Genomic DNA, 24,105 nt, shown 5'->3' on the forward strand with positions numbered 1-24,105 from the left:
ACAACATTTGTATTTTTTTGTAGAATTTTAATGCTTGAAATTTTCATTTAAACTTCTGTTTCAGTTGGTATTGCTGACTAAATCTTCTACTGGCCGCAAACATGGGATGAAGTATAGAAATGTCCATTTCTCAAAGAAGACTTCACCGATCACTTCCTAATTTGGTGTGTGTGATAGACATAGATAGTTGTATATGCAGGCAAAAATAAAGTCTCATTTGAAAACTTTTTATTCTTTCTATAGGTTACAATTGCGCAATTATTTGTTTACATTTCACCGGGAAGTTTTTGAACCCAAGATGGTAGTAAGGAAAAAAATCTATGAGGCTTCTGATTGGATGGTATGCCTTCAATTTATTGATTTTATGAAAGATAAACCATTTTTGTGCAAAAATAGTAACAATTTGGAATGATTGATTTAGTATTCTCTGTGGAAATATTTTTTTTGTGGTAATAGGTTGACTGAAAATTTTGCTATGTCATTTAGTGCGGATTTTGGAAGCGTCCATAACAACAGCTATTTAAGGCAATTTCCGCCGCATAAGCATGTTGTTTTTTTTTACTGAAATAAATTCTTAGTATGTCTCCTTTCAGATTCTGGCTTTGGTTTCTCTGCAATTTATGTACTTTTTTTTTATTAGGATTCAAAGAGACAGGGTACCCTATGGAAAATGCATTGTAAATAATTGCGCAATTGTAACCTATAGAATTTCTCTACTTTCACTTTCGATATTGGATTTTCAGAAAATCTGACTCTGAATCAAACATTCAATTGATTTGGATTGAATTTTAATCAATATGGATGACTTTTGGAGAGAACTACAACACAAATTCAACAAAAAAACCCAGGGAAGTGTCAATGGAAAGGGGTGTATTGAGTGGTCGGGCACAAAAAAGGGAAAATCTGGTTATGGCATACAGGTTGTGAAATGGCCACAGGGGGAGGAAAAAAGGGAGGCTGCACATAGAGTGGCATATATGATTAGGCATAAATTGACCAGATATGATATGCCAAAGGTGGATGAAAACAATAATGCAATAGAGTGTAGCCATATTTGTCACAATGCATCATGTGTAAATGTAAACCACCTTGTGTTAGAACCTCATGCTATTAACTTGGACCGACTGCACTGTAAAAACCAGGGACTATGTTCAAAGAGTCACAAACCATATTGTTTAATTTAAAAGTACTAAATTTATTTATTTTCGAATAGAAATCTTCTTCTGCTTCTTGTTCTTAACATACGGGTGGTCTTCATGTTTCGATTTTGATGATTTTATCCCGCGGTCAGCTTTCATTAGCATATTCTTTTCATATTGGATTATTTCGCTGAGTTTTTCATATAATTTGTATAACTTGCACCTTTTTTCACCTCGAAATACTTTATAATTTACACTTTGTTTGTGTTTTTTCTGCAAAATGTCAGTTTTTTGAATATTTTTCAGAGCCTTGTATGCACTACTGCCTACTGGAATATCACAGTGTAGAGCACTACAGAGTTCTAATATAGACTCCCCTGGACCATAATTAACGCTGTGAGCTGCTGCATGTGCACGACCCGACATGTTTTTCTTGAAAGTAACATTTGAAGGTAATGATCTTCTTAAACACCTATTAAATCCCTCAACAAAATTGGTGTTCATGTTTAACCGTGTCTTTTCAAGCACTTTGGAACCTAGTCGCTTATTTATTTGTTTCCGAAGCGAGTCTAAATTCTCATTGCAGCTACTTATTTTAAAAGAATTTGGTAAGAAAGGACGGCCTTTTAACCACGATCCCTGAAATCCTTTACAGGCAAAGGAGTTTTTTCTGCACCTGGCATGATCTCCCATGTAGCAGTAAGCTATGGCATCCACAGTGTGAGAAATTTTATTTTTTACTTTGTAAAAGTCTCCAGCATAAAATTTATAGGCCAGTAATAGTTCTTTGTTACATCTCTCAGTCAGATCAACAGAGAAATTATTCAAAAGTTTTTGTCTTTTTAGTTTTGTTGTAGCTGGCATCACTTTTAAAAGAGTTTTATCTGACTTTGCTCCTTTACGTACATGGTCGGAAAGATGTCTAGTGTCTAAAAAGTTTTCTGGCTCAACGGTATTTATTCCCTCATTGTGAAGGTCCATGGCAGCTTTATAGGCAGAACTGTCTGCATCAGTAACTAAATGCTCAATTTCAAGTTGGTCTTCCTTTAAATCAAGGAGGCATTCCCTGGCCCAGGTATACTCATCTCCTATACTTTTTACCATGGGTATATTTGCACTGCAATCATCTGTGCAATCTTCATGAAGTCGGCCTGAGTCATTGTCTACGTCAAGACTAGAATGTTTGGAACAGAGCTTGTTTTTGATATTTAATGCTAATATATTGTGTTTTGATGTTTCATTTTCAGCTGCCGTATAAATTGTTTGTGTTGCTGGTTGAAATGGAGTGCGGCCTACACCAGAATACAGTGGATTATTGTACATTCCATCCATTTGAACACTTATAGCATGTGGATTTTCCTTGCCTCTTAACTTATTTATTTCTACAATATCATTTCTTCTTCTTTTCATATCCTGTTTATTAATTTGTTCAATTTGTTTCATGACTGTATTTGCTCTTCTTTGTAGGCTAGATGTTGTTGGTGCCAAGATGTTACCACTTAAGAAGATTTTTTGTATACCAGAATAAGCAATGGGTGATTGACTCAGGCCGACATGAATTGCAGTGTCAAGTTTTGATGCTTTTCTCCCAGGTTTCCCACTTTCCAATTCTTCATACAGGGTGTACCGCTTTGATTTGTAATCACACTTTGTGCATATTAACTGTTGTCGCGTTCCAAAGCCTCTTTTCTCTTCATTTTCTAAATCGCATAGCAGAATACCTTCACACTGTGGATTTCTCAATTGATGTTCTTTAAATGCTGCATTCCACATTTCCTCCATCTTGTATATACATATTGCTCTGTTTGAATTGTAATCCGGTCTAAAAAATATAAAAAAAAATAAAAATTAGACTTAGCAAAGTACATATGCCTATTTACTGATTTTGAAAATAGAGTTACCTGCCCCTTAGTTGACAGATATTTTTCTCTGTGATTTTAGATGGTACATAGACTTTTAAATCTTGCAATATGTATGAAGATGCTTCTTTTTATTAATATATTTGTTGTTAAATTCATAAAAATAACAGTTTATATGATTATACTGTTCTTTTTTAATTAAAAAAGGTGCATAGTGGCTCAAAATGGGCAATTTTTTGTACTTTTTACTCTATTATTTCCAAATTATTGTCTTTTTTGGTAAAAATATTTCACTTAAACTGTTTATGAGTAAATATTATTCAATTGTTAGCTTACCTTTTGTCCTTTTTAGCATTTTTCCTGATTGGTTTGGTAAGAAGCACCTCATCACTCATTGGACGGAGTAATCTTGCAGCACGGCAAACCCTTTTGGATTTCTCCTGTGGATTAGCATACGGATCATTCACTACTAAATTGTGTTTTTCTTTGGTAAGTCTAATGTACTTAGATGTGTAAGAGTCACTTTTATTTTGTTTCACAGTCTTTCTTTTCTTGTTATAAGGAACATTTCCACCTTTGAATTTGTGTGTATTTCCCTTTTGGAATACCATATTTAGTAAAACAACAGAATTTTCACTTATATTCTACACTGTCTTTTTTTTTTATATGCTGATTTTGAATAATGTTCTTATAATTTCTTTTTGCAATATAAGTTGAAATCAAATGCTCACTAATTTATAGAAGAAATTGAAAAGAAACAGATGACCCCTTAAATTTTTACAGAATTTCTAAATAGACAACAAGATAATGTTTTGATATTTTTATAGTTTCTGTGAGGACAGCCAGATTTAATGCATATCATCTTTATTTCTCTTATCATTGGTAATAAAATGATAGAGGTTAATGATTCAAAGTGCCTCTTCAGTACACTTTTTTTTGGACAAAAGTTTTGAAAATATATGAAAAAAGACTGTTTTTCACTATTTTCAATAAATCTTGGGTATATTCCACCCTGAATAAAATTTGAAATCAACTTATACATACACAAAGAAACATTGCTTATATGTACATGAAAAAACAACATTTGTATTTTTTTGTAGAATTTTAATGCTTGAAATTTTCATTTAAACTTCTGTTTCAGTTGGTATTGCTGACTAAATCTTCTACTGGCCGCAAACATGGGATGAAGTATAGAAATGTCCATTTCTCAAAGAAGACTTCACCGATCACTTCCTAATTTGGTGTGTGTGATAGACATAGATAGTTGTATATGCAGGCAAAAATAAAGTCTCATTTGAAAACTTTTTATTCTTTCTATAGGTTACAATTGCGCAATTATTTGTTTACATTTCACCGGGAAGTTTTTGAACCCAAGATGGTAGTAAGGAAAAAAATCTATGAGGCTTCTGATTGGATGGTATGCCTTCAATTTATTGATTTTATGAAAGATAAACCATTTTTGTGCAAAAATAGTAACAATTTGGAATGATTGATTTAGTATTCTCTGTGGAAATATTTTTTTTGTGGTAATAGGTTGACTGAAAATTTTGCTATGTCATTTAGTGCGGATTTTGGAAGCGTCCATAACAACAGCTATTTAAGGCAATTTCCGCCGCATAAGCATGTTGTTTTTTTTTACTGAAATAAATTCTTAGTATGTCTCCTTTCAGATTCTGGCTTTGGTTTCTCTGCAATTTATGTACTTTTTTTTTTATTAGGATTCAAAGAGACAGGGTACCCTATGGAAAATGCATTGTAAATAATTGCGCAATTGTAACCATACACATTTTACATTACAATGTCTACAATGCATGTATATAAAATACATTTACTCACTGCTTTTCTCCTTCATAAAGTTATTACTTAATTGTGGGTGATTTGGAATGGGCGAGCACGGACGACAAACTATCGGTATCATGGTATTAATATTATAAGAATAAATACGAACTATACTGTATAAAAGAGGGATGAAAGATACCAAAGGGACAGTATAAGAGCGATTATAAACAAAAACTTTATAGAAATATGTGGATGCATATTTAGTGATTCGGTCATTCTGGTTACTTTCTACGTTCACTAGTTTTTATATTCAAGTGAATTTGTCCAAAGCATAGCTCTTCTATTTACACCCTCCAGACTTTTTACGATCATGTTTCTAAAATCTTCCCCCAGTTTTGGCAACAAAACATTGGAAAATGAAACCATCTATTTAAGATTTTTAAGTTTAAAATAGGCAGGCGATACAAAAATGTAAACGAATATCAAAATTAAAGAAGAATTACCGTTCTTAAGGGAATCGCAACCCTGAAGATTGTAAAATGGCAGAAACATCACTAGCCGAGTTCACCGAAATACTGAGATACAAAAAAAAATGTGTCTCGACAGAATTTAAAACTGTAAAATGAAAGAAACGTTACCAAGCAGACAACCAATTGCATAATTGACAAACAGGAAATAAAGGAAGAAAAGACAAATATAGAAGTTAAAAAAAATAATGATTGAGTAACAAAAATCGGATTTGGAACATTTGGTGTTGAAAGCAGAAATTTGACAGTCTATTCTCTATATACTTGGGCGGATTAGAGCTAGGACCATTGTATAGACCAAGTGTATACTTCAAATTTCTATGTTGACATTATTGTTTATTGGGTATAGTTTATGTCGTTTGGGTGTAATTTCTGTCGCTTTGTATTTATATTATGGTTAATTACGAACCTTTGTTTTATTCATTTTTTGCATACTAAGGTTAAGACCAATGTTGAGAAATAAATCTTTTTATGTAATCTATCATTATCTTGTCAAATTGACTTCAAATATTTTACAAAAATATAAATAGCCTTCAATTCACAAAAGTGACATGGTTTAATCTAATTTGAATTTGAAAGTCTACAGATCATTTCTATTTAATATATAAGACATTTAAAACAAATTGTCTGAAATCGTGCCATAAATATTTTATTTCTTGTCTTAGATTATAATGTCATTGTTGATGAGAAGTCATATTAGTGAACGAGGAAGCTGTCCACATTGTTTATTGCAGTTTTGTTTTGGTAAGAAATGCAATTTATAGCTTTCAATAGATGTCAATACATTAGATTTAAAATTGTCTGTGAAATTATAAAAGTACAATTATTTTAATTTTTTAAATCCCAACTGAACTTGATTTAATCAATATTTATTTGGGTCCTTAATGCTCTTCAACTTAGTACTTGTTTGGCTTTATAACTATTTAGATCTGAGCGTCACTGATGAGTCCTACGTAGACGATACGCGCGTCTGGCGTATTAAATTATAATCCTGGTACCTTTGATAGCTATTTACACCACTGGATCGATGCCGCTGCTGGTGGACGTTTCGTCCCCGAAGATATCACCAGCCCAGTAGTCAGCACTTCGGTGTTGACATGAGTATCAATTATATGGTAATTTTTATAAATTTCCAGTTACAAAATTTAGAATTTTTCGATAAACTAAGGATTTTCTTATCCAAGGGAATAGATTACCTTAGCCGTATTTGGCACAACCTTTTGGAATTTTGGGTCTTTTATTATCTTCTACTTTGTACTTGTTAAGTTTTATAACTATTTTGATCTGAGCGTCACGTGACTGATAAGTCTTATGTAGACGAAACACGCGCCGGCGTATTAAATTGTAATGAATAATACAAATACATTTTATAAAAAAAATTCACAATTATGATCCAGAAACAAGCAAAAGGTGCTTATTTCTGAACTTGACATTAAGTCAATGAATATCGTAGATTCGTGTCAACAAACACTAAGAATCATTAAAATGTACAGCCCAATCAACTTTTAGCTAGGTGAGAGGTGTAAAATACCAGATCAATCTGATCATTCCTGTCGACAGTACCTATGATGTGTTAATGTATATTGGGTTTTCATAATCAGCTATGTTATGCTGTTTGGTGATAAGCTATACCAGAAAATGCAGGATCGAGTTTTTTGCAGATTCCCTCCCATAGACGATTGCATGCCATGGGTAAATTACGTGCTCAATCTTCACAAGCGTTTCTTCTTTGTTAACTCTCATATTTCTTGATTTTTCAAAAATCTTATCAAAAGAAAGTGATGCTAAAAATACCCGAAATCAAATCCGAGTCACAAATCAACGAAACAAAATAAACGCGAACATAAATAAAAACGGACTATTTGAAGACGACTGCTATATTCTTGAATTGGTACAGGACATTTTAAGAAGAAATGGTGGGTTGAACTTAGTTGTATAGCAAGCTTAACCACCTGCTTGTATGGAAATTTAAAATACCGTTAAAACATTACGTGACAGGAATACAGTTAAAATACAAATAAGAATACTCAGTACAGAGAAAAACATAAATAAATAATTTAATAGTACATAAGAACAATGTACACCACATAATAACAACGGGTCACAACACCCAACGAATTTACGACATAAAATTACTAACTGTATAAGTCTTATAGTGTGACTATTTACACCCTCAGCTTTTTTCATCTACAAAGTATGTTAGCCAACGAAAGTAAACAAGCCCCTACAGCACACTAGAAGGATTCTGTGAGAAAAGTTTTTGATTATCCCTGCGCATGTTTTGTGGACTGAATCATAATTGTGTTGAACTTTATGAATTATCAATGTAATGCATTTTTGTATTTCACAATAAACTCATCATAGATACCAGAATTTAATTTTGTACTTACGCCAGACGCGTGTTTCGTCTACATTAGACTCATCAGTGACGTTAAAAAGGCTCAATGAAGGAAGAAGTTGAAGAGCAAGAAAATCCTTAATTTTTCGAAAATTCCAAGTTTTGTTACATGACATTTATGAATATTACTATATAATTGATAATTATCAAAGGTACTAGGATTGCAATTTAATACGCAAGACATGTGTTTCGTCTACAATAGACTTATCAGTGACGCTCAGATCGAACTAGTTATAAAGTTAAACAAGTATAAAGTTGAAGAGCATTGAGGACCCAAAATCTAAAAAGTTGTGCCAAATATGACCATATCAATGATAACTCATGTCAAACACATCTAGGGAAATCTTCACTTTGGTAGAAAATCCTTAGTGTTTCGAAAGTTCAAAGTTTTGGTCGTTGTTGGGGATTTCTTTGTTCATTCTTAATCTTTTATAGTAGGCTATTGTTTTGTCTTTTTTATGTGTACCGTTTTGTAGACTAATGTTTCGTCTTTTCGTTGTTTACTGTGTAGTGTTTTGCAGTTTTTTGTCTTTTTTTTTTATATTCATAAAGTAATTGCGATAACCATTTTCATCTTTATAATTAATAAATTTCCATTTTGTGTAATCTCATTCTTTATGATTCTTATGTTGTAGTCCTAAGTTTTATTAAATTATATTCTATGCATATAACCAATACTAGATTTAATCTCATCACAAACCTACATATTTTTGTAACTTCCTCCTGTGCTTCTAAAATTAATACCAAAAAGGTTCGATAAGAAATGCGCTTCAATTTTCATTAAAACGCAATTGATGACAACATTATTGAGTTTTGTTTGCAGTAATCATTTTAACATTCACGAAACCCGTCTTCCCTTTGACAAGGTCTATGAAATTCAGTTGTACCTATTCGTATGCCTAAGACATATTTTACCTTTATTTATATCATTTCAAAATATTTCAGAAGATAGGTCTAATTGTTATCTTTTGCCCCTCTTTAACGATCATTTTATAATTGATTTGAAATAATGAACAACCTTGTCTTGCCTATAAGAACTTGTTAGTCTGATTCAGAAGTTCTTGAAAGTCATCGTTGTAATAATTCAATAATATAATTGATAAGAATTGTAGTTTAACTAATCGATTGCATCCTGTTTTGCTTTGGCATTTGATTGAAGATCACTCACGTTTAAAATAGAAAAATGTTCTCAAATATTCCCAGTAATTATATTAAAGAGAATAACATTGAATTTATTGTACATAAGTCTCAGACCGTCCCTAATAAAGATTATTTATGCAATAACGATCCAGACCGACTGTCATGAAGGTTATTCATTATGAATACGACCCTGTCTATATTTGGTGAAGGATATTTATTTTCAATGCGATCCAAACCGATTTTGTATTATATAAATGGTGCGTATCGTACATGGTTGTGGTTATTTATTGTCAATACAGATATATTCGTATCATGGTAAAGTAAATATTGTCAATATGTTCCTACAAAAACACATTCTCAAAATATCCAGCTACAATCATCCTTAGGTTACCTAAATTAATAATAAAATACCTGCAATCTTTGAACCATGAGAAGGACATGATTCAGTTACTCGGGTAAATTCGAAAAAAAAGACTGACGGGGTTTGGGGAAAATATTGAAAAAAATACTTTGACCTATAATTATTTACTTTTGAAAATTGTGACTTGGATGGGGAATTGTCTCATAGGCACTCATACCACAATTTCTTATATTCAAATAATCGAACATTAGACATTTATTATATAATACGTACATGAACCTACTTTCCCGAGTCGGTTTTTTTTGTATAATATTAATGAATATGTTCGAAATCCCTTTGATATGACCGGCTTATCATTCTCTTTTAAAAACCAACGAAGAACGCACTGGCCAGAGGTTAGACTATATGCTAACCTTAATATGAGTTCACTTAATACAGTGATACTAAATCCTCATTAATGGTCATTTCAACATATGATGCCATTAATAGTGGACTTTTCTGACTTCAGAGTATCACCATTCCTGTAGTTAGCACTCCTGTGTTAGCATGAAATATCATTGCTCCGGTAATTCAATATGAACACTAAGTTTGTCTTAACCCATACAAAGATAGCCTTAGACGTTTTTAATTAAGTTTTTGGAACTTTTTTTCTCTATGCTCTTCAACATCGTATTTTGTTTTGCCTTCAAACTAATTTGATACGAATACGCCTCGTAAACGATCGTCCTGGGCACAACATTATAAGCCTAGTATTTACGGTTATTTCTTTTTGAAAGGCACATAAAGAATTGGGCAAAAACAGATATGTTTGTTATAAGTTCCATTTTGATTATTTGTTCTTAGTCTTCATGGCCTTTACAAGCAGTATTACAGTAGCTATATCCGAAATAGTTTTGATTTTATACTAGTAATACTGTATATTACATGTATATCAGGCATATCTTATATAGTTATGTGCTTTCATATACACGGATTTCACATATCATTACCCAAGGAATAAAACCACCTTCTTCTTCATGATAACTATTTCACAGGATATAGATTTACAAGAATTGAACATTTACTGTTGCCTTAATCTATAAGAGTATACAATTTCCATATGATCTCTTAAGATGTTAGCTTACAGTTTCAAATCAAATTGTGAAACGAAAAGCCTAATTTGGTTCGAACCAAGCGTTAATTGATTACAATAAAACTTTATAAACTGCATGCATCCGACGCGCTTTCCTGTATTTACATTTATAGGATTCCATTAGCGAGCTATGTGTTACGGTGTTAGTTTTCCATAAAGTTTTGTGTAAAACAAAAACAAAGGAGGATGAAAAAACTTGACCTATTTTTCTGTTACCGTAAATAACACCAAACATACCAGATTCATGGTTCGTATGACATACAGTCACACGTTTCGTATACATCAGACTTATCGGTAACCTGGAATAAAAAAGCTATAGCGCAAAAAAAAATAATAACGTTAAAGATGACTGAGCACAATTATTTGGAATACAAATGTCTTTTTGTTTCTAACAATTCGAAGTTTTGTAAACAGTTGATTTATAAATATGACAATATAAAAGATGATTCAAGACAACACGGAAGTATAAATAGATCTACTTCTATTCGTCTTCCTTTCGTCGACTGTTATTCAACAACTTAAGGTTGCCCTTTTCCGTATACATTTTGTAATAAATACCTCCTCGATACGTAGCTCTTTTTTACGAGCTACATGGAAATAAAGAGACTTAAGTTAATAGTATCAACGATATAACATGTCATTTAAATGACATTTATAAACTGATAATACCAATGTTAAAAATTTTAATTTAAAGGACATTTTCAATCTAAAAATACCATCTATAATAAAAATTTGAAATGACTCAATGTGAAATGTAAATAAACTGAACGCAGAATGTGTATGTGATTTCTTGACGAGACACAGCACCTTGCATTTAATATACTTGTCTAGTATAGGTACATTGCACAAATCTTATAACAATAGTATATCTGTCACAATGAAAAACAGCCAAATGCAAATAAATTTCCAAGAGTAAAAAAGTTGACAATTACTTTTCCAATATAATGAAATTCTTGCATACTCTATAAATCACATTGAAATTCAAATTAAATCTGCAGAAAATCATTATGTACTAAAAACTAATAAATATAAATCTAAAGCTGAGTAACTGTAACATTTAACATCCTACATTACTTCTTGTAAACTAATCATTCCTTTCACAAAACAGGCCATCCCGACTTTAATATGTATCCTACCTTAATTAATCATTTCCGTTATTGAAGCAGAAAGTAGTATCAGAATTTCAATACTGTTAGCAAAAATAAGAAAGGTTTACCCGACAAATCTTTTTATGTGTTGCTTGAATTCTAAGAAAAATATTTTTTAGAAACGTGGACCATAATCTAGGAACAAGTGTCAAGCAAGGATTAATGGTCTCAACTTTAAGGTCCGGTCTTGTTCCGTTAAATTCGAAAAAAAATCTTTCATTATCCGAAGACCACTAACAGATGTTTTAATAAGAAATGATAGAAAGTATTATTACTCAAGTTCTACATGTTTTATTTCTTGCTACAAATGAAAGTATCATTATTTCTTTTTAAAATTTATCTTCTCTTATATTGCAAAAGGTTTAACCAAACAAGTATAAATCTTAATTTGCCGAAATATCAAGATAAGACATATACCGTAGCTCACCTGATCAAAAATCTTCAAAGGTGCGCTTTTTCTAAATGTTGAGATCGACCTACTTTCCATTTAAAATAATAGGTTGAACCATTTTTTATACTCCTTAAACATGTTAAATGACGAGTTTTACCTTTTTTTCTTCATTTTTGTATATTATCTCAAAAGCTCAAATAGATCGATATACCTTTTTCAACTTTGAAATTAATATGATTCTCAGAATTTGAGCACAACTGATGAGTTATTTGTAGGTAAAGTGCTTGTTTAACGTACTTTCAAGCGTGGTATTCTAATTGACCTCTTAATACTTAAAACACCAAATCCGTTTGAAACAGAGAGTTAAAAACAAACGCATAATTTCAAAACCTACTTGATGTATGCTATACTTTATTTGCATTTTCAAGTTTAGTAAACTTTGAACATGTTGTTATATGTAAAAAGTAAAATAACAATTATCGAACTCCGAGGAAAATTCAAATCAAGAAGTCCGTAATCAAATGGCAACATCAAAAGCTCTAACACATCAAACGAGTGGATAAGAACTGTCATATTCCAGTTTTGGTACAGGCAATTTTTATGTATAATGGTGGATTAAACCTGGTTAATAGCTTGCTGAACCCCTCACTTGTTTGGCAGTCGTAAAAATCTTTCAGTTACTCAAAAGAAACAAAACCATGGAAATATCAATATAAAGTATCTGATGCACGTTACACCTAAGAAAAGGTAAACAATAATACAGTATGATTTCAAATTTTCTCTTTATAACGTAGTATTCTTTTAATTTAACACAGAAAATGTTCTACTATTTGAATTCATGTAAGGTTGTCACCGAGCCAATCAATAACATCAGTACAAATGAATCTACATGTGAAATTGATAACACAACTATCAAAATTATCTCATTACAACATTATACTGTTACACTGATACAAACCAAAGCTAAATCAATCGTCAAACAAACACTGCAATAACAAATGAATCAAATTAAACGTTATTGTTTTTCTGCCTTTAATACGCATTTGTATATCAATTTCAATCATATACAAAGACTGGACGGAGCAACCTTTCCCCGAAATGAATATCGTATGTTTTAGTTGAATGTTATGATTATAAGTTACATTTTGCTGTATTTAACTGTACAATTCCTATTACATATATTGATGATACAAGTAGGTTTATTTGTATATGTTATTTCATCATAAACACCTACGTATCTGAGGTTTGATAATGAAAGAGCCGACAGCAAAACTCAAATGCATCAATACTATTCAAATCTTATATAAATAAAGTATGGTAAGAAATCAACTCATCTTAGATACCAAGATTGAAATTTTATATTTGCACCAGACGCGCGTTTCGTCTACAAAAGACTCATCAATGACGCTCGAATCAAAACATGTTAAAACGCAAATGAAAATACGAATTTGAAGAACACAACAGGTATATTTGACGGTGGGCAATAAAGCGCATCACAATTTTTTTCATCTTGTACCATAAGGCTGTTTTCAATTATTGGTGGATGGTATTGGTTCCGCTTGAAGTTAGTAAAATAGAAAGCAGAACAATACTTGATATAGACAAAGAAAGTGATGTCTTGCAAAAACAATACAAATGAGAGACACAAAATACCACATGGAAATTCAAATTCATCAATCCAATGGCAAATAAAGGCAACAGTAGTATACCGCTGTTCAAAACTCATAAATCCATGGACAAAAAACATAATCGGGGTAACAAACTAAAACTGAGTGAAACGCATTAAATATAAGAGAACAACGACACAACATTAAGATGTAACACACACACACACACACATAAATCAGAAACGGACTAAGCATTAGACAAAATCCGTTGAAAATAACAAATATAACATCTAAACCAAATACATGAATTTGGAATAGATAAGTACCGTGACACGTGTTATAACAAGTTTAATTTTTTTAAAACGAATCACAACGTAAAGAAAAAACAATGTTTAACAAAATTTAATGTAGAAAACTAATCTTGGAGGATATTCTGAGAAATCAGATTTTCATTATTAATTTCTAGCATCATGTGTGACGTGTTATACAATACTATACTCTTTCAGGTAAGATAACATTGGTTGGTCAATGTCACGTCCTTACTCGAGTAGTTTTGTTCAGAACTAATATGGATATCCAGAAAATCAAGATCAGCTTAAATTCTAATTTCCTTTATATAATCCTAAAATTTGTAAACCTCCTACAATGACTGTGTGCTTGAAAGCCATGAATGATTTAAACATTATTACGTTAACTTTAATTTATGCATATATGAGATGAATGAATTCTCTGATGTTTTTAACATTTACCCTGATTATATTTACACCTCATTAACGTACAAATACATTTCCAAAAAGTGTTTTAAGCAATATAATTTTCAATAGTATATTATATCTTACTGTTTTTCAACAAAACAGTAATTTTCGCTGTTTAAATCCCAACTAAACAAGAAGATGAATAAAATAATTGTTGGTCGTAGTGTATGCTACCAGCACAAAGCTTCAATAATATAGATATTATTAAGGCAATGATATTGTTGGAACAATACATTCAAATTAATATACATTTATCATATGATGAAAATCACCATGACACAAAAAAACGGATTGAACAAAGAGGTTCATTAGCCATTCATAAGGAAGACATAGTAAATAATTGTGTAAATCTATGTAGTGACAGATTGAATAAAATAACTTACTGACGAAAATATATTACATAAAATATATTGTTATTAGATTAAAAACGTAAAGTAATAACAATCTATGGCGTTCTGCAATGGATAGGATCTTGATTAAATGTTACAAATTTAATACAGACTATATGCCGATTGTACGCTTTAAACATGATAATCCGCTAAATATTATTTTCATCCCATAAAAGTTTTGACATTAATAACTTACTATGACTTTATTGATCGGTTACGTTTATATGCTATAGCTGCTATACTCAGCATCAATAGACGTTGTAGCAATGAGGGAATGTTGTATATAAAATATTGTTATAGTTATAAAATCACAGTTCGTTGTATCTGTGAGGGAAAGTAGTTTATAATACATTGTTCTGGTTATAATCACAGTTCATTGCAGCTATGAGGAGACTTGGTAGTTAATGCTCGAGAGTTAATGCATTGTTTTGTATATACCTGATAAATCATAGTTCATTGTATTTGTGAGGGACCGTAGTATATAATACATTGCTTTTAGTTATACTTGCTTTTTTTCAGTTCACTATCTACTTTCTGGACTAATAACTTACTATTCTTATTCCCAGGTAAGACATACATTGCATTTCAATTTTATCTGAACTCTTTTCTTTTCTTGTTTATTCTCTTGAAAAGAATTACTCTGGCATATTAATAGATGAACAAAATAAACTAATGACTTCCTCATAAGTTATAATAATAATAATAATAATAATAATAATAATAATAATAATAATAATAATAATAATAATAATAATAATAATAAGTCTACTATCTACACAGTCTTTACATCTGTAGGGATTTTACATTGAAGTCTCAATGTGTTTTGATTTCATAGTATAATTAAATGCCGGTATGCTTCTTCTGCAATGATTGTTTTTTTCTTGTTTTTTTTTCTTGTGAAATATGCTTGTATCGTTTGTGATGATTGTTTACTCGTGTTATACTTGATTGATTCTCGTGTAAAACTTTTGTTTGTCGTGTATATGTTTGTTGCTTGCTTACTGCTTAGTTATCGTTTAATATTAAACAAAAATATATGATAAGAAGATGTGTTATGATCGCAATGATACAACTTACTACTAATGACTTGTTTTTTTTTTGCAACGCATATTTTTTGAATTGTTTAGCTGTAACGGTTTTACCCCTTCATTTATTAAATTTGATTTTGTTCAACGTAATCTGTACGATGTTTTACGTGTGAAGTAAGATTCAAAACAAACCGGACATAGCTATATAATATAGTTAATTGCTACATTAGTTTTCTATTAATAAGTATTGAAATGTGCATTGTTATTAAATGTAATATCAGTATTTAGTTCAAATATAATCTTAAATCAATCCTAATTCTATCTTATTCATTCAAATGTGACGTCATTTTTTTATTTTTTGATATCTGTTTTACAAATTCAAATGTGACTTCATTTTTTTGTCATTTTTTACAATTTCAAATATGACGTCACTTGGCGTTGAGGTTTTCACTTATTCAGATGTTTCTATTTTTTGTGTTGCATTTTGTCGGGTTATGTAATGTATTTCGGTTGTTTCCTGTAATTAGTTAATACTTCAGTTTTATCATGTATATCTTTTGTATAGTCATTTTATAAAATTTACTGTTTACAAAAGTATAAATCATTCTAAATAATAAGGATGTTCTGGTACCTAACAAAAATCCTGCCGTTTTTGGCACAACTTTTTTGAACTTTTGGTCTTCGATGCTGTTCAACTTTGTACTTGTTTCGGCTTTCAAACTTTTGTATCTGGGCGTCACTAGTAAGTCTTGTGTGGACAAAATGCACTTCTGGCGTATAAAAATTTTAAACTTGTTGCCTTTTGTTAGCTATTATTTGTATGTTCCTATTTATTTATATTGTAGTCCTGTAATTTTGTGTTGTCATTTTAATGTTATATTTCAAATGGCCATAAAAGAGGGAGGTTTGGCATGCCACAAAACCAGGTTCAACCCACCATTTTTTCCTTTAAAAATGTCCTGTACCAAGTCAGGAATATGGCCATTGCTATATAACAGTTCGTTTCTGTGTGTGTTACATTTTAACGTTGTGTTTCCGTTGTGTCGTTTGTTTTCTTTTATTTTTGAGTGTGAATTCACATTATTATAAGACGTATCACGGTACTTATCTATCCCAAATTCATGTATTTGGTTTTGATGTTATATTTGTTATTCTCATAGAATTTTGTCTAATGCTTGGTCCGTTTCTGTGTGTGTCACATTTGAATGTTGTGTCGTTGTTCTCTTATATTTGATGCGTTTCCCTCGGTTTTAGTTTGTTACCCCGATTTTGTTTTTTGTCCATGGATTTATGAGTTTTGAACAGTGGTATACTACTGTTGCCTTTATTTACCCCGCTGAATCAGTAATTGAGTCAACCATTATGTTACTTTGTCTATAGTTAATGTGTGTGTTGTTTTGTGGAATATATTTAGTCTGGTTTTTTTTTTCTCTTTGCTTTTGTATTGCCAGCTTTTAATCAACATTTATTTTTTATTGTTCCGTTTATAATTATTAATCCTTTTGTTGTTTCATTGCTAAGTATATGGTTAATTTATAAACCAAAATCCGCAGCCTCTTCATTTGACAATTCGTATTAAAGTAATAATTGCATTCAGTTCTACCAATGACTTCCCTAAAACAAGTATATAAATAAATGTATTGATTACAACATGTATAAGTATAGATTTATTCAAGTACACCTTCTACATTGCCCTATATTTTAGTGACTCAGGACGAAGCTTTGTAAATATATAAAGTTTGTTTAGGATCTTTTTAAATTTATTTAAAAGTATTAGTACGTCATGGTCAAGTGCGTTATCTAAGTTTAAAATTTAACATAGAAAATATTTTAAAAAAAGTCTGTGAATATTCTGCAACCTTTTGGATAAATGTCCATATCATCCCCATATTAAATACAAAGAAACAGTATACAGTACACGATACAGTATTACTTTGAACAGTAGTTACTGTTGGTAAATGTACAGAAATTCTCCTCTGTGACTTCGACTTTTGTATTTTTGCTGTTTTCGTATTGAAAATTTCGTAATACACATCTCTGCATAAGGGGCATCAATCTTTATCTCTTAATTTTAATTTTCATTGTTTTAAAAACAAAATTCATTTAGTCTTGGTGCTGTCATCTTATAGCGTTTTACTCTGTCCATTGTAAACTCTTCTTCGTATCTTTTTATCAGAAATGTCGTTTTAAAACCTTCTGAAAAGTAATCGACAAATAAACAAAAATAGCAGTTAACTATGCTATGATAAAATAACTGAATTTAAACAATAGGTGCACAACAACTGATATTATCACCCTTTTGATGAGCAAGTGGAGTTTTATTTACATGTCGTCATCTCTGATGTCGACTTTCTTCTCTCCTTTAATTCTCAAGATAAAAAAACTTGAAAAAAAAATGTAATAATAGATTTTTAACACATTTGCTTACTATATTTATTAAAGAATCGAAATTACTTTATTGAAATTATTATTCAGACATACCAATCACCACTAGAGCTAGTAAAATTCCAAACCAGGAAGAGATTTCAATACGATACTAGTAAAGTGATAACGGAACTATTTTAGGAAGCTTTTTTTCCCAAACAAGCTAGATAATAGATATCGATAAATAAGAATTTATATAAACTTGTTTATTCATGATTTAGATTGAAATATTACGATTTAGTTTAGATGTAATGTAATATAATGATAACCAGAGAGTAATCCTAGATTTCTTGTATAAAATAAAGGAACCTTTTACTAGAATGCTGGACTTGTGATGTAAATTGTTAACAGCGTGCAATATTGTTAAATGAAAAGAAAATTACCAGTGAGGCTGAAAAACACTTTCCATCGAAACCTAAACAATATGATATTCCAGGACACTCTCAGATTGGGTTTATAATCATTTCAATCTATGTTTCTCCTTAAATTTTAATAACAAAATGGACAGAGGGGATTTGTTGATTTACCATGCACAATTATAACACGCACTGGTGAAAACAATCAGAATAATTACAAAATTACTTGTACTGCAGACGTTATATGAGGAAAAAGAAATTTGCATTTTAAGTATTTTCATGTGCACAATTCTTGCAAATTTCTATTCTTCTTATATTAGAAGTTAATATAATAAAAAATAACGTACAAAAACAATCACCAGATGCGTCGAAGTTAAACTTTGACTGGGTGTTGGAACATATATTCTTGACAACTGTACGATTTGCAATCATCCATTTGTAACTTAAAATTTATTTATCCATCTGAAACTTCGATAGGTCTTTAAAATGTGATAAATGTGTTCTCACCTTTTATATTATCATTGTATCGTCTTTACATGTTGTACTTGATATGTAATTCTTTATTGCTTGCTATAGGACATGACACTGATTGTATTGATAGATTATTGACACGGACGTTCATTCAATATTACAGTCAGTCTAGATAAATGTCATCACAAGACAATTTTTTCAGTCATCATTATGAAGTTGTCAGAGTAAAAATGTGCCACGTAAATATCGTTGATGATTATTCGGTCCGATCGACTTTATTTGGATGTAAGAGGGTTTATATCATATAAACACAAAACAAATCCAGATTGTCGTATAATTGGAGGAAACTCTTACGTCCAATTCAAGTACAAATGATGTGATAAGGTCATGACGGAACTAATAAATCTTATAGAAAAAATAATACTATCATCAAATCATCTTTGACCGAAGGCAGGAAATTAATTTTACGGATAAGAGAAATAAACCGGGAATGTTTCGTATCTCTCATGTAAATATGACCGTCTTAACAATGGACACGTTTTATCTACTGATAGGTCTGTCGCTTTGATTATCGATTCTGCATAAGACAAAATTTTAAAAAGAACTTACAGGGTAGTTATATGGTTGTATTTTTTTTTCTTTTATTACAATTTGTTAAATAGAAATTGTCATTTCTTCCTTTGCAGGGAAATAATTATGACTCTTGGTACAAAATATACGTCATTCCTTATATCAATAATGTTTGTGAGTATATCTTATTCTAAATTGATCGAAATCTAATTATAAATTAACTATTTTTGTATGTTATGCAAATGTTAATGGGTGTTTTTACGACAAGGACTTGTCGAAATTCGTTATTTACCACACTACATTTAACTTCTGTTTTCCTTACAAATGATTTCTGAACATCACCGAGCATCACGCATCACGCACATTCTTGGAATAATGACCGTTAGACTTCTAAGATTTGATTAGTCATGCATACGTTACACGAACATTCAGTTTTGACATAACTGAATTTGACTTATTCCGAATACACATCATATTAACAGTTTTATTTTTTCACTTAAAATTTCAATTGTTATTAATTTTGTGTTAGATTCAATTATCATTGAATATTCGCTTACCTAAGTTAGCTAATGTTTTTTTTTTTATTTTGTTATAGTCACGGTGGGTATGGTTGTCCTGCGAGAGAATGTTCTGTTCTGGTGATTCTGTCCTGACGGGTGCTGGTGATCAATGAAAAAATGTAAACAAAGACGAAAATGATGATTTTTGACGTTTTCACTCATAAAAAATAGAAGAAAACAGTTGAGATTTTTCAATTTTGCTTCTTATGGGTTCATATGTAAACCATTAAAAAGTTGACCCTCTAAACTGTTTCAGTAAGCGTAACACAAAAATGCTCATTTTCAGAAAATCTCGAACTGAAAAAATAAAACAAAAATGCTCATAGAGTCCGCTTTCTATACCGCAATCCACACGACAAAACTATTTTGTGAAAAAACATTGCAATTTATTAAAATTTAGCATTTTTTCAATTTATTCATGTCCTGATACTGTGCTGGTGGGTCCTGTCATTGTGCTGGTGGGTCTTGATACGGTGCTGGTGATTTTGGATAAGAAGTTGCTCATATTTGAAACAAATGTTACAAAATCAATAAAATTGGGCAGATAATTATTGTCAATAGGATCTATGACTCCTATTTTAGCTCTTGTGCATCCATTTGGCTGTTTAATATGTGTTTTCAAATGATCGTTACTTGTATTACACAATTACATAACAGGGCAACCTCTTTCGTCCAATATCAGATAACAATATATACTATCTGAAATAAAAATAGTTTTATTAAGATATTAAATGCCCCTTACATTGATGCTTCAACAATGATCAAAGCCCATGCTGCATAGACATGTTTGTTAGCGCTCCGCATACCCCTCCCCACTTACTCAACCCCCCCTCCATTTCCTCCTTCATTGTTACAGTGGTGTAGCAACACAACAATTTATCACAAAAATAATAACATAAAGACACACATTATTGAACAACAAATGCTCACAGGTACTGAAAGCTAGTTCAAAGCCGCATTTTCAACTAATAGATAAACCATGTTCTCATATGCAAAAATCCAATCGTGTCGATTAAAAAAGTCTCAAAACTTAAGTTCACATTTTAATGTTTGATTAAGCAGAACTATAATTAAAAGTGTGCAGTGAATCTTGTGCGCACAATAGTTATTGTCATAATTATGTTTACATAAGACTTATAACGGAATTAAGAAGGTACCAAGAAATATTTTACAGTTCAATTTAATGATCATGAATGGAAGGAAATGGTACGGAAGTTTACATAGGACAAAAAAAAATTGATAGTATTTTTTGGCGAAAGACTTAAACGCTTCTTTGCATTATATAGTAAAACTCTTCTTTAAAAGCATGCAAAAAATAACTTTGATTGACTTGCTTGCTATGTTTGCTACAAGGATATTTTCAAACAATAGGTAGGCGGAGTTTCAATACATACTGGGATTTGATTGGACAAATACAAACTGACAGGAATTGAAGTTAATGTTTATTGTCCAAACATATTCTAGTATATAGTAAACTTTCGGTCTGTAGGACCAGGCTACTTCAAAAGGAGGGTACTTTACCTTACCTAACAATGACCTCACGGTTTAGCTAACAAGCTATTTTGGAATTTTGAAATGAAAAAGCTAAGAAATCTTAGTTTTGTTAGTGTGTACTAGGTTTTTGAAAAAAATACCTGATAACCCTTCAGACAAAAAAAAATGTTGAAAATATCTTACAGATACAGCAAGTGATTCTTAATAGCTATAAGATACATTTTTCTTTTAAAATACAACTTTTAAATCTTACGGGAAACTATTCCAAGCTTAAAACTTTCACTGTAGCCTCGCATTAACTAATCCCCCATCCCCCCCTCCCCCGAAAAAAAAACCCAAAACCAGCAAACCCGCAATACTATTGTCATTCCTATAGTCAGCACTCAATTGTTCACAAACAAATGTGTTTAAAGCTGCTAAAGACATATGATTCAAACGCTCAGAAAGTCCTTTGTTCGATATTTTTGCTCTCCATTTTTATGCAAAACCTTTTACATTTTTATTTTATCGGTTATTGTTGAAGGTCGTACGATGACGTATGGTTGTTAACACATACTTTCTTTGGTTTCTTATGGAAATTTTTCCATTGACAACAAACATACCACATCATCTGCATTATATAAGTATTGTATAAATTACAACGTATTTTGGTAATCTTGCAAAATGATCGTAATCCCGAAAATCGTTAACATATTTTCTTATCTTAAAAGGGGCAAGAAGGGTTCCATCAACAGGCCAATAAATAAAATTACAGTTAATTTAAAAAAAAAAAAAAATAGGTGTATTTTTTCTCTCATAATAACAGTAAACAGATTCACAACAATGTCAATTTCAAGAAAGCAGACAACAGTTAATTAGTCAATAACAATGCAGCATCACTGATCTTGAATATATGCTTGTTTTAACTAAAATATAAAGGCACAGAACCAGGACATTGGAGCACAGTACCAGGACCGTTTTTTTTATCACTAGCACAGCGTCAGGACAATTCCGTTTAACGAACTTGTACGACTTTTGCAATATAATATTGTTGTAATATACTTTGCATAGTACTTATGACGCATCAGAGAAAAATTAAGCAACAAAACAGTCGTTTTATTGCCGTTCTGATACAATGTAAACAAACCCACCAGCACAGAATCAGGACCCACCAGCACCTGACAGGACCAAATCACCAGCACAGTACGTTCTCTCGCAGGACAACCATACCCACCGTGATAGTGCAAATAAAATATTTGTTTTTATATGGAAAAGTTGAAAAACTGATAAAAAAACTACACATGTGGGTATAAGTATAGTAACAGACAACTGCAATAACAATCTTTCACACGAATTGGAAACCATGCTTTTATTTTGAGTGTTTCACTTGTTCTTGGTCGAAAGTTACAAATTTAGCATTAAAAATTAAAATCACACAAAAAACTGAACTCCAAGGAAAATTCCAAAAAGGAAAGTCCCCAATCAAATGGCAAAATCAAAAGTTCAAATACATCAAACGAATGGATAACAACTGTCATATTCCTGACTTGGTACAGGCATTTTCTTATGTAGAAAATGGTGGATTGAACCTGGTTTGATAGCTAGCTAAAACGTCTTTTGCTATGATAAAGATATAATAATTAATCAAACTTTTTCTGTTTTCATGTTCTAAAGTTTGCGTTTTCCGGTGCATTTTTGCGGCCATGTATATTATCGGATGTATTTGGTAATGTTGATTACTGTGTAACATGCATGATGGTGCTCTTTGAGTGTCTACTGTCAAAGTAAAGAGAAATCTATAACATTGATGTTAATTATAATTAATATCATATCTTATGTTAGTCGACAGGAATGTTTCGTTATAAAATATTACATACATAAATCATTCCCAGTTACTGTATCTTGTAAATTGCCTTATATATTTGTTCATTCTTATCATGAACAATTATACAAATTTCAGGTTAGTTTAACAAGTACACTGGCAAATAAGAAGTGCCATTCAAGACTTGGATATCATGACCCTGCAACATTTGATTTATACTCATGTGCATGGTGTTATGACTTTCTCTTCTCTGTAGATGGGAAATCATTAAGCGCCAACATCCATGAACCATACCTCCGAGAAAGAGATCAAACGATAGCCGATAATTATATAGTACCAGATATAACAGACAACGGCAATTTTAGTCGTATTTGCTCAACATTAACAAACGACGAATGCAAACGGTGGCATGCTTGCTGTATAAATGCACATGATTGTTGTGGAAGGCAGCTCTCTGCACCACCTGTAACAAACGGAACATGTGCTAGAACTTGGGATGGGTGGGGTTGTTGGGACGATACCCCACCTAGTACGTCTGTTTACCTTTCTTGTCCAGCATATATATCATTTTCTATTCCAACAAGTAAGTTCTCTTGTTATATTTTATATATTAACTCTGAAAATCTTATGTCATATTCATAGCGTAATCATTTAGTTTTTCTCGTAAATAGAAGATAACTGCTATAAATAGTATGTAATGTTGCTTCATCGAAATTGTGTTTTATAGAAACAACTGTGATGGTACAAAGCTACAATATAAAACAAGACAGCATGTA

The 24,105-nt window shown here is 31.3% G+C and overlaps 2 protein-coding genes across 2 annotated transcripts in view; one reads left to right on the forward strand and one right to left on the reverse strand.

The window, feature by feature from the left end:
- Positions 1 to 63: 63 nt before the first annotated feature.
- LOC143065383 (uncharacterized) lies at positions 64 to 4,769 on the reverse strand. Its single transcript, XM_076238926.1, has 2 exons — positions 1,446 to 4,769; positions 64 to 164 (listed from the first exon to the last, which is right to left on the reverse strand). The coding sequence occupies exons 1-2, from the start codon at positions 2,919 to 2,921 to the stop codon at positions 150 to 152; spliced, it is 1,491 nt and encodes a 496-aa protein (XP_076095041.1). The 5' UTR covers positions 2,922 to 4,769; the 3' UTR covers positions 64 to 149.
- A 10,194-nt stretch (positions 4,770 to 14,963) lies between these two features.
- LOC143062499 (calcitonin receptor-like) overlaps positions 14,964 to 24,105 on the forward strand; it is a 41,867-nt gene continuing 32,725 nt past the window's right edge. Inside the window, exons 1-3 of the mRNA XM_076234172.1 lie at positions 14,964 to 15,191; positions 19,591 to 19,648; positions 23,468 to 23,912. Coding sequence (XP_076090287.1) covers positions 19,601 to 19,648; positions 23,468 to 23,912 — 493 coding nt within the window. The 5' untranslated portion in view covers positions 14,964 to 15,191; positions 19,591 to 19,600. The remainder of the gene's footprint in view (positions 15,192 to 19,590; positions 19,649 to 23,467; positions 23,913 to 24,105) is intronic.

The sequence above is a fragment of the Mytilus galloprovincialis genome, chromosome 2 (assembly GCF_965363235.1).
Source record: "Mytilus galloprovincialis chromosome 2, xbMytGall1.hap1.1, whole genome shotgun sequence".
Lineage (NCBI taxonomy): Eukaryota > Metazoa > Mollusca > Bivalvia > Mytilida > Mytilidae > Mytilus > Mytilus galloprovincialis.

Excerpts from the sequence above, each read along its gene's own strand:
- LOC143065383 (XM_076238926.1), bottom strand. The coding sequence starts at position 2,921 with ATGGAGGAAATGTGGAATGCAGCATTTAAAGAACATCAATTGAGAAAT.